This window comes from Meles meles, chromosome X, assembly GCF_922984935.1.
Source record: "Meles meles chromosome X, mMelMel3.1 paternal haplotype, whole genome shotgun sequence".
Taxonomy (NCBI): domain Eukaryota; kingdom Metazoa; phylum Chordata; class Mammalia; order Carnivora; family Mustelidae; genus Meles; species Meles meles.
The window spans coordinates 77,607,171-77,619,527 of NC_060087.1; the positions used below are offsets into that span (position 1 = coordinate 77,607,171).

The 12,357-nt window shown below is 38.4% G+C and overlaps 1 protein-coding gene across 3 annotated transcripts in view; it reads left to right on the forward strand.

The window, feature by feature from the left end:
- Window positions 1-440: 440 nt before the first annotated feature.
- DIAPH2 (diaphanous related formin 2) overlaps window positions 441-12,357 on the forward strand; it is a 1,125,504-nt gene continuing 1,113,587 nt past the window's right edge. For 2 of the 3 annotated variants that reach the window (XM_045995095.1, XM_045995096.1), the window contains exon 1: window positions 441-870. In XM_045995095.1, the coding sequence (XP_045851051.1) occupies window positions 739-870 (132 nt within the window). In that variant the 5' untranslated portion in view covers window positions 441-738. The remainder of the gene's footprint in view (window positions 871-12,357) is intronic. The other variant, XM_045995097.1, reaches the window with a different exon arrangement.

Here is a 12,357-nt window from a genome sequence, read left to right on the forward strand (position 1 = left end):
CCAGTGGTGGTTTTCCTATAGGATGACACTGTCTTCCAATACACCCCTCCCTTGGAGCCTAGCAGGACCACACCCCAAGCAAGGCCTCTGTGGGAAAGGTGCTCCCGCCTACACCAGTGGAAGCTGCTACTCAGGTAGACCTGCCAGTTAAACTCACACTTGAATCGGTCCAAGCCTCAGTTTCCCCGTCTCTAAAATGGGCTATACCTCCTTTCTCGTCACTAGTTCCCTTTCATTTCACTCTAGGCCCCTAGGAAGTGAAATCAGTGCTTAACCGCAGCTTAAAGTCCTCTGCTATCCTCTGGCTCCCGTCGCTGCGCTGGGCATGCTCAGTAGCTGGGGCCCGCTCGGCTCTGGGAGTAGGAAGCAGCTTTCCGCGCCGGGGCGGCTGACTGCGGGTACTTTGATGAATCACGTGTGTCGAGGCCCTCTTAAAGAGATAGGCACCTACTTTCCCTCCACCCTAAACACCGCCCTAAGGGTGGTGGCGCCGGCGACCGCGGTAACTGCAGCTGCTCAAGGGCAGGGCTTGCCCCGGCGACGAGTAGTGGTCACGGCGTGTTGCGTCGGGGGTGCCTGGGAGCCGGGATCCTGAAATCAGCCGCTCTCCAGGCAGACACACTCTCACACAGGAAGAGGTGATACCGAATTAGCTGGGGCAGGGGGACCACCCCGAGGGGCTTCCTCAAGTTGAGGAGAGATTGGGTTACAGGTCACAGGTGATAGGGCCGGAGAAAGATGGAGCAGCCCGGGGCGGCGGCGTCGGGAGCAGGAGGCTTCAGCGAGGAACCCGGTGGGGGCCGGAGCAGCAAGCGGAGCGCGGGGAACCGGGCCGCCAACGAAGAGGAAACGAAAAACAAACCTAAATTGGTGAGTGCTCCCGCAGTCCCCGCCGGCCATGGGGACAGCGAGAGCCCCAGGATCCTCCGGCAGTTGCGCACGGGGGGACCCAGGGCCCCCTCCCAAGGCTAACCGCGATCTCGCTGTGCTACTCGGGAAGCCGCGAAAGGAGCGGCCCCCCCAAGGCGCGGAGACAGCGTGGGGGCGGAAGAGCACCCCCTTCTTCATTTAAGCCCTTTCTCACTCGTATCATTCTGGGAGGCAGTGTGGAAAAGAGAAAGGCCCCACCCCAACTTGGGGAGACTCCGAGTACTGGCTAGGATCTGTTGATTATCTAACTTGTGGGCATGAATTTTCCCGCGATTCCTTTCCTTCCCACCGAAGTCTGCTGCTAGGTTTTGACTCTTAATGCTTACTGTCCGGTAAGGGGAACCTTTCTTCTTTTCAATCCAAATACTTGGGAGCCCACCCCAACAGACTTGCCAACCAGCCCCACCCTTAAAAAAACCACACAACGTAGGCTCCTAGTCTTTCTACTTTACCAGAAATGTAAGGAAGAGTCGCCTACGTGCGCCTTTTCCTGTTGCCTCTTCCATATGCTCTCCCAAGAAACATTTCTGTGTAAGAGTGGGGGGAGCGTGGGAGTTTGAGGTTGGGTGAGGTACCCCCAATTGTTGTGTATATAATAGTCATTACAGTACTTCCACGTAGTTGATTAAGAATGGTCAAAAGCAGTAAGACTGCACAAGTTTCATAGCCCTGAAAGTGTGTGAACCAGTGGTAGCAGTCCATTTCCTGCCACTGACTTAATGTGCAGAGGAATGTAATCTATGGGGCCTGGTATTAGGTTGGGAAATACTGGAGTTTCTTCAACTCATCAGTTAAAAGGGTTCCTCTTTTTTTTTTTTTTTTTTAGTTTATATGAAAACGGTTTAATAGTGAAACTTAAAAACTGGTAGCATTAACAAAATATATTGACTACAGTCTTTTTTTCCCAGCCATGGCAAATATGCAGACATTTATCAATAAAATTTATAATTTGGGTGGCATGAGGGAAAATAGTTTTCCTGCACAAGTTCAGCAAATAAATCTTGTTTGAAGTTTCTTCCTCTAACTCAGAAGTATAAGCACATGTTACACATTTGGTTTTCAGTTTTCACCAGCAACTTGTTTATAATAGCAGAGGAGACAGTCACATTACTAATAAGTCTTTTCTTATGGCATCTGATCATTTGGTATGTACCTGTTGCACTTCTCTTTTACTTCCCATTTGCCTTTCAATGATGAATTGTCCATGCTGGAAGACAATGGTCAAACTATTATTTCAGGAAGTATACAGATTTCCATCGTGTGGGAAGAAGGGACCTAGTGGGGTAGAATAAAATGAACAGTTTAAAGTCTCATCAATTGCACCCTAACTTGAGGCAAACTGATAACTTGCTTACTTGATATATCCTGTTAACCCAGTATTCACAAATGAAGAGACTTCTTTTTGTGAATTTTCTATGCTTGTAGAGGGCTAATTGGTTTAATAATAGGTACTCACAGCTTCATGAAACTTAGAAAAGTTTTGTGACTGTATCACCAACGTTTAATATATTTAAAAATTCTGATGCGACTTTGAAATTTATTAGTTTGTGGTAAAAGAGTGGTCATTTTTCCTTTTTATTTTTTGACCCAGTACAAAACTGTGATTTAAACAGTGATTAAACGTTTAAGCAAAAATAAACGTCAGCTCAGTGTCCACAAATAGTTTGGTATATCCAGCAAGAAGCTTCTACTTTTAGGAACTACACTTTCAAGAAAGCACTTATCTGTTTTAGTAATAACACCTTGATTATATTCTTCCTTTCCCTTTGGTATTTGTCCTGTTTCATCTTTTATGTTTTACTTGCTTTGATGAGGTAACTAGATCGTTGTGAGATGGTATCACTTTCACTTACTGGCTAACAGCATTCAGTGTTGAACATAGCTTGATATAGTAGAACGGGTATTTGAATCCAAGAATAATAGCAATTGGAACTTTCCTTTTTGCGCAGATTAAGTTTTGAGACTCACATGATTTTAGAAGCAGATATGTCAGAGTTAATAAAAACAAATTTAGGAAGACATTTCAGCCATTTTAAAGCAAGCAAGTTCATCAAACAACAAGACTTGAGAAGACATTTTTTTTTAAATAAATGCCTTACTTACTATTTTGAGTTGTCTTATTGAAGTGCTCAACATGTTCCAAGGCCTTTTAGGGTAGAGTTCATCTGGGGTTCTTAAAATATTGCCAGTAAGATAAAACTTTTCTTAATTTTGTTTTTTTGAGTATTACATTATTAATCACTGTAAAGTTCTTAATTGTGTATATATATAAAGGAGTTCTGTGAGATTATAAAAGAGAGCTATATGGTCATGGAAATTACTTGTATAGGTAACTGTGGGGGATAACTCCTGAAGTTGTATGAAAAAAATTGAGTGTAATAGGTACATTCATTTTTCTGGGTCTCATAGTTTTCATCAGTTTCTCAAAGGCGCCTGTCACCTATAGAAGGCTAAGAACTATTGGGTTACCAGAGAGAGAGGGTAAAGGTATGCCAGTTGATTCCACTCCCAAGTTACTAGGGAGAGGAGGAGGTCAGTGATGAAGGAGAAGGGAAGTAGTACTGATCACACAAATGATTGCTATTGAAGATTTCTGGGAGTAAAAAGAAGTTAATTAGATAATGTCTATTTACAGTATGAGCTAAGATGAAAATTTTCATTACATTGAAAAAGTAACAATAGTTACAGTGGATTCATTAAAGTATAAGGGTTGTGATACATTTGTTTTCATTTAGTTTCTCATTGTTCTGGAAAACTGGAGAAGGAAGGTATGTTTTCTGTTCAGAGGAACTACTTTATATCTCAACTTTTTGATGGGTATTAGAATTTTTTTGGGGGGAGGGTGCCTGGGTGGCTCAGTCCTTGAGCATCTGCCTTCCGCTCAGGTCATGATCCCAGGGTCCTGGAATCCAGTCCCACATCAGGCTCTCCATATAGCAAAAAGCCTGCTTCTCCCTCTCCTGTTTCCCCTGCTTGTGTTCCCTCTTTCGTTTTCTATCTCTCTCTCTGTCAAATAAATAAACAAAATCTTTAAAAAAAAGAATTTTTCTGTTTAAGATTAAATAAAAATTTAACAGAACTTAGTTTAATTTTCTTCATCTGTGAATCCTCACAATGACCCTATTTGATTCTTTTTACTGAAGGCATTCATCTCTTGGACTTCTCACATTTTGAATAATGCATTAGTAGTAAAGCTTTGTATTTATGTAGCTCTTTGGTTAGGCCCAGATTGTAGCATGTCATCAAGTAGCATGAATCTTAGATTAATTACTAATTTAGTGTTAATCATGGAGTATGTTTTGTCAAATATAATAGAACTCTAGAAGTATTATGAAGGCGCTGCATCTTGAATTCCACATATTTAAGGCAATGGCTTGACTATTAAAAGAGGCTATTGTTAAGGTAGAACTGACAGCCCTCACACACACACACAGTGGTGAAGAAGGGCTTAACTGTCTTAGATGTTTTTGCATTTTGGCTTTGTGTTTCTGTATCATTTCTGAACCCTTTGGTCTTTACATAGTGGAGTCAAATTAGTAACTTGGTGTAATAGAAGTTAATTTTTTGGTTATTTTATAACTTCCTGAATATTTGGCTTGGTTTTTTAATTGGATAAATCATGTTTTGATTTAATAGAAAAGTTGAGCACAATGAGTTCATTTATGCAACAAACATTTACTGAGCACCTACTCGAAGTTAGGCATGCTGATGGTTGGTGATACAAAGATGCTCCTAGTCTAGTGGGGGATACAGGGAAGTTAATGATTAAAGAGCTGTGTGATAAAGAATTACAGGGATATGCATAGGAGGGTGATACATTGTGGAGAGGCATCTAAATCTAATTGGATGGTTGAGTGTAACAAGCAAAGGCTTAACCATAGTAGGTGACATTTACACCAAGACTTGAAGAATAAGGCATTAATTGAAGAAGGGGAAGGAAAGGCATTTTTAGGTTGAAAGAACAACATATACAAAGGTAGAGAGATATGGTAACATTCCTAATAAAGGAACTGTGTGTAGATGTTAATGGCTGAAACAAAGGGTACATATGGTGGACCTGCTAGAAAAGAGAGAGTCCAGATCATGATGGATATTTGTATGCTATTTTACAGTTTCAAATTCTTTCTGTAAGCCATAGTAGGCCGTTGAAAAGATTTAAGCAGGGGACTGGCCTGATCAGAATTAAAGAAATTTAATACAGTGGTGAGTTTCTTGGAGAAGGGGGCAGAGTGGAGGCAAGAAGACTAGTTAAGAGGAACAGAGTGACCTAAGAGTTTGATGTTTAGAGACCTGGATTCCAGTTGCAACTCATCTACTCATCGATTTACTAGTTCATCTCTTTACTAGGCATATATCTCTGCATTTCAGTTTCTTCCTACTACTCCATTGTCTCACCTTCTTGCCATTCATACTGAACATCTTCATCAGATTTGAATTATCTACCTTGTTTCTCCTTTATAAATCTGACCTGACTTTCACAGCTCAGCTTGTGTCTCAAAACTCCCTCATACTTTCATTAAAACTCAACTGGGTGTTGTGCAAAAATAATGAATACTGTTGCGCTGAAAAAAATAAATAAATTTAAAAAAAAAACCTTCACTGATTACACAGCTTGCCAAAGGCTGAACTCATAACTATTGTGAGTCTTAATGTTACGTGCTGATCTTGTATCTACAGAGATTTTAAAATATTTCTGGGCAGTGGTCCCACTTTATGCCTATTCTTGAAAACCTTGTAAGCCAGTGCTTGAGTGCGGAACTACTCAGTAAATGATTATTAGCTGGGAATTCTTTCCCTATAGGCCAGACATTTTGAGAGTGTAAATTGTTGAAAATAGGCTTTAAAAAAATACTCCATCAAATGAACCTATCTGTACATCCCTCTGTGTCCTTTGTCTATTTTGAAATTCAAGAAACTTCTTGTCTGGGAGAACTTCTCTATCCCACCTTTTGTTTGGATTCTTGTGATGACAGAGCCTGAACTTCATGCAAACAAAAAGTATTAAAACTTATGACCCAAGATATTTACCCCAAAGATACAGATGTAGTGAAAAGAAGAGCCATCTGTACCCCAATGTTTATTGCAGCAATGGCCACGGTCGCCAAACTGTGGAAAGAACCAAGATGCCCTTCAACGGACGAATGGATAAGGAAGATGTGGTCCATATACACGATGGAGTATTATGCCTCCATCAGAAAGGATGAATACCCAACTTTTGTAGCAACATGGACGGGACTGGAAGAGATTATGCTGAGCGAAATAAGTCAAGCAGAGAGAGTCAAGTATCGTATGGTTTTACTTATTTGTGGAGCATAACAAAGAACATGGAGGACATGGGGAGATGGAGAGGAGAAGGGAGTTGTGGGAAATTGGAAGGGGAGATGAACCATGAGAGACTATGGACTCTGAAAAACAACCTGAGGGTTTTGAAGGGGTAGGGGGTGGGAGGTTGGGGAACCAGGTGGAGGGTAGTAGAGAGGGCACGTATTACATGGAGCACTGGGTGTGGTGCAAAAACAATGAGTACTGTTACGCTGAAAATAAATAAATTAAAAAAAAAAAAAACTTATGACCCAAGGAACACTTTATTGTTATTAGTAGGAGACTTCAGCTTATTGGCAAAAGAATACTGAATGGAGGACCAAAGGACCTGGGTCTGGTGTCTATCTTTTATTTGCTTGTGATTTCTTTCTTTCTTTGCTTCCTTTTTTTTTTTCTTTTTTAAGATTTTACTTATGTATTTGAGAGAGAGAGACAGCGAGAGCAGGAACAGAAGCAGGGAAGTGGGAGAGGGAAACAAGGCTTCCCGCCAAGCTGGGAGCCTGTTTAGAGACTGGGATCATGACCCTGAGAGGAAAGCAGATGCCAAAGGGACTGAGCCACCCAGGTGCCCTTTGCTTGTGATTTCTTTTTTTTTTTTTTTTTTTTTTTAAGATTTATTTATTTATTTATTTGACAGAGAGAGATCACAAGTAGATAGAGAGGCAGGCAGAGAGAGAGAGGGAAGCAGGCTCCCTGCTGAGCAGAGAGCCCGATGCGGGACTCGATCCCAGGACCCTGAGATCATGACCTGAGCGGAAGGCAGCGGCTTAACCCACTGAGCCACCCAGGCGCCCCTGCTTGTGATTTCTGATGAACTGTTGAACAGCAGGAGTTTGAGCCCTTTCATTAACATCTGGGGCTTGGAGATAATGTCTGCCTGATTGGCTTTACAAGATCCTATAGATAAACCACAGAAATGAATGAGATAGCATTTAGAAATTCTGTATTGCTATACAATAATATAGCATTACTATGAACCCCCTATACTACCTGAATTGAGTGTGATTGTGGTTGGATGGTTTAATGGCTTTCTTGGAATTTGATAGCTCTAATGTTATTATTGTATGAAGTACCGTAATATGGTTATATGTTGATTGATTCCCTATTCCATTTGTCCATTTGGAGGAGTATACATTTTGACCTTTTACTAATAATTCTGTTGGAAGAATATAAGATGTGAATTTAACATTTTTTAAGTAGTATTTTTTAAGAACCAGGCTACCATTTTCTTTTAATTTATCAATTTGACACATTTAAAATTTTTGTTAAAAAATATTTATTAGAGGGATGGCTGGTTGGCTCAGTTGGTTAAGGGTCTGCCTTTGTCTCAGGTCAAGATCCCAGGGTCTTGGAATGGATTTGAGTCCTGCATCAGGCTCCTTGCTTACCTGCTGCTCCCCCTGCTTGTGCTCACTCTCTCTCTCTCTGACAATAAAATAAAAAAATTAAAAAAAATCTTAATTTATAAAAATAAAATTCTTAAAATTTATAAAATATTATTTATTTATTTTTATTTATAATATAAATAAATATATAAATTATATATTATATATAATAATATATAATTATAATAATTATAATTATAATTAATTATATAATATAATATAAATATATTTATATAATTAAATATAATTAAAATTATATAAATTATATAAAAATATAAATAATTAAATACAATCATATTATAATATAATATAAAATAATAATATATATTATATATAATATAATATATATAAATTATATATAAATATAAAATATGAATATATTTTATTTATAATATAAATATATTTATTTAAATTTATTTATAAAAATAAAAATCTTAAAACAAAACAAGTACACTTGTTTATTAGATATCTTTTATTAGATATTTTTGGCATCATTTATTAGATATCTTTGGCATTCTGCCTTGCCAGATAGCTTACTGCTATTGTACTAATAAGGAAACTGAGTCACTATATGTTAAGGGGACTGGCCTAGAGATAAGTTTAAAATATTGCAAAAAGTGCTTATATCACTGAGTTATTATGCTTCAAGGTCTCTGAAGGTGAAAAATTACTCAGTCTCTCTTTTTGTTCCTTTTTGGAACCATCAGAATTATAATCCACCTAGAGTTTACTCCAGGTACCAGGAGCTCTGGCAGTAGCAGTATGTTCTTGAAGTGAAATCCTATTCTTCGCCAGTGTGGTCCCATGGAACACTTTAAATGACAGGATACTCTGAAAATTAAACACACATAATATATGCTAATTTCCCTGAATAAGCATGTTTGGTTAAAAATTACTGGTTATCGCTAGCACCATATGGATTGTTATTGAAGACCCAACTTTCCCCTATTCCTATATCTAGTCTGCCATGCAGAGGAGACCAATTCCTTCTGTCAGATTTGGGGTGTTTGATAGGCTGTTTTGTCTCAAGACTGAAGAAACTAAGATGATGGCCAGGTGACTTGAAATAATAGTTACATACTTGATATCTAAGTGGGCATCTTGTAGGAGATACCCATTGTCTTCTTGTAGAAAGACAGCTCAAAATTGATGGGTATAAAGGAAGGTTGAGATGTACTTTTACATAGCTATTTATTATGACTGTAAGTAATAAATGTGAACTCATACTAATTTAAAACTTATTTATCTGATTAGGTTGAATCTGTTTCAGTCTGATTGATTTACTCTGACTATAGCTTAAGCAGACATTTGAGTGAATTCTGATTTTTGCTTGCTTTATGTAAGGCGTCCTGGGGAAAGGGTATTGGTGCTTTCTCATGAAAGAATGTGGCAAACAAAATTCTTACTAATCACCACTTACACAAGCTTTTGTTTAATGAAGGTTTTTGTGCATTGCTTTTGGGAGAGTAAGCTACCAAACACTGTCAAATTGTCCACCAGTCTTTCTTTCTGTTAAGGCTCTCTATAGCAGTGCCTACTTCAGTTGAGAAGCTTCTGTGTCGCTATTCATGCAGGTTGGTGTAGGAATCCAAGACTTCATTAGGAATGCATTGCTTCCCAAAGGCTGTTGATTCGATCACCTGGTAATTCTGGTGGTCACCCAGGGGAGAAAATAGGTGCAGTCCTAAATCTGTCATTTTGGGATAGATATCCACATGCTTTGGTAAAGATTTGATCAAAATTAAGAGGAATTTTATTCTTAATTTATTGGTCTCTCACCTAGCTAAAAGCAAAAAAGATAGAAATATAGTTTTCACTTTATTTATAATAAGGGCTAGTTAATGTGGCCTTTTTTGTAAAACGTAAAAATTTGCAAATGTACTATCAAGTAGAGAGGTTAGTATAACGAATTACTGTATCTCCATTATGCCCAATCTAGCAGTTATCTAGATTTTCAGCATTTGCTTTATCCATCCTTTATTTTTTCCTTGCTAAAGTATTTTAATGCAAATCCCAGATATCATGTCATTTTGTTCCTACGTACTTCAGTAGGAAGATATAAGGCATATAATAAATATAATAAAAAGTAAAAATTACCTTTTTTTAATGTAACCATATACCACTGTTGCCACTTAAAAAAATAATATATTGCTTGGTATCATATAATTCTTAACTTATATTCAAATATCCCTAATTGACTCAAAAGATAGAGTTTTAATTTAATGTGTGCCTAACTAGTATATATGTCACTGAGTTCCTTAAACAAATACAACTTGAAGTTAATGGTAAAAATTTCTTTAAAGATTTATTTTGAAAGAGTGTGCATGTGCAAATGGGGAGAGGGGCAGAGGAAGAGACTCTTAAGCAGACTCTGAGCATGGAGTCTGAAGTGGGGTTTGATCTCATACTCATGAGATCATGACCTGAGCCAAAACTAAGTGTCAGATGCTTAACATGCTGAGCCACCCAGGTGCCCCAAAGTTAATGGTAAAATTTTATTTAAAGTTACTCCACATAAAGTGCTACATGAAGTATCAGCTCCAATTAAGTTCACTTCTGTCTTCAGTTCCTTTTTTTAAGATTTATTTATTTTAGAGGGCAAGAACCTGCCAACAGGGCGAGGGGCAGAGGGAGAGAGAGAGAGAAGAATCTCTTAAGCAAACTCTGCACTGAGCATGGAGCCCAATGTGGGGCTCAGTGTCAGGACCCCAAGATCATGACCTGAGCAAAAATCAAGAGTGGGGTATTTAACTGACTGAACCACGCAGCTGCCCCTCTGGCTTTAATTCTATAGAAATATCTGAAAGGTTGTCTAGACAAGCGTGGAGAGAGAGAACAGCTCCTATGTGCCATAGAAAAGAGACCAAATAAGACTTTTGGCTCCCCTCACTGGTTGGGTAATCACTCATTCTTCATTTTGCAATTTGTGAAGTGGGGTGGGGTTTATGTGTAAGTATTTTCTTTCCAGGGAAATGTAGATAGTTGGGTAAAGGAAATGTGTTCTTGAGTTCTGGGATAAAGGGTTCATATAACTCTTTGATACACACAACTATATATATATATGTTACTAGCTCTAGTTTTTATTTCAATACAAATGCCAATTTGATAATTGAGGTGTCTGTCATTGATTTTTAGCCACTTTAATATACTCTAGGTTGCTGAATATGGATAATTGGGTGAGTAAACCTTTACAAAGATCTTTGAACTATTACGTTTTCTTATTTGGATATTTGTGGGGTTAAAATTGAAAATCAGGCTATACTAATGTGGTGATAGAGCTGGGGATGGGTGGAGTGGGTAAGTATGAGAAATCAACTTGGGCAAAAAGCCTAGATTCCACACATTTACTAAAGAAATTGTGTAACCACTACTTTCCAGATAGCAATTTAGTGCTGTTATTATACTGGGAGGCAGTAGGCATATCATTTCTTGGACTTTGGATTCAAGTAGGTTTAGACTAGTAATCCATTTCCACTCTTCAACTTATAGTCTATTTACTGATCCAGTCAGGTGGTAATTTTCCTCAAAATAGGAGATGAGTGATAATTGTTGGGGCTGGATCATTGTGGCATGTGTTTCTTTTGTTTTGCTGAGGGGAGAAAAATCTGTGGAGGTATTGTTTTATGTGCTTTGAAATCTATCACTGATAAAATTTCAAATGCTTAATAGCATATCTTGCTGGCTGAAGCTATTTAGGAAGATTCTATATGTAGAAAGCAAGACCTTGTATAGACTGTACACTTATATTTTGAAGTAGTATGTATAATAGACACTTGGGCTGCTACGCTCAAGGATATGAGACCACGAAGGTCACATCACTTACCAAATCATGTGCTCAATCACAAGACTGTATCTTCTGGGGACTGTTTTTTGTAATTCACACAAAGGTGTAATATGGGCTAGCGACTGCATTTAAACTATATTTATTGTATTCCTTTTATCTTTACTTTGTGGATTTTATTCTCATACCTGATAGGAGATTCAGCAAGGCACAGGGCTTAGATAATGTCTCACTTAGAATAGGTATTTTCCATTTGTCATTAATTCTGACAAAAGAATATAAGGTGTATATCTGTGTAATGTGTTATCCTAAGCCTGACTACCTTTGCCTTTATTTTTTTTCTGAAGATTTTATTTATTTATTTGACAGAGAGAGATCACAAGTAGGCAGAGAGAGAGAGGAGGAAGCAGGCTCCCTGCCTAGCAGAGAGCCTAATGTGGGACTCGATCCCAGGATTGTGAGATCATGACCTGAGCGGAAGGCAGAGGCTTAACCCCCTGAGCCACCCAGGCACCCTACCTTTGCCTTTAAATGATTGCATTCCTCAATTGTAGAGGGCTGTGTTCTGGAGGACCTAGCCTACAGGTTCAATATGTTGGTTGCTTTTTCTAACTTAAGGTTCCTCCCTTTCTGCACTCTCTCCAGCGATTTTCTTGATGTTACTGTTTCACAGTTCTTCACATGGGTACAGACTGTCGGGTAAAACTGCATTTTTAAAAAAGTTTGTGTCATAACATCTATTTTCGCTTATGTTACCCTTGCAGGAACGTATAGAAATTTAAGATGGGTTGAAATAAATTTGGCAGAAGTATATCCTCTAATGTACCTTGCAGTCTAGTACCTCACATTACAAAATCAGTGTTTTCCAGAAGAGTCAGTGTGTACATAAAACATTTGTGAGTGGAAATAATCTTTTCTTAGGCTGACTTCACAACTTGT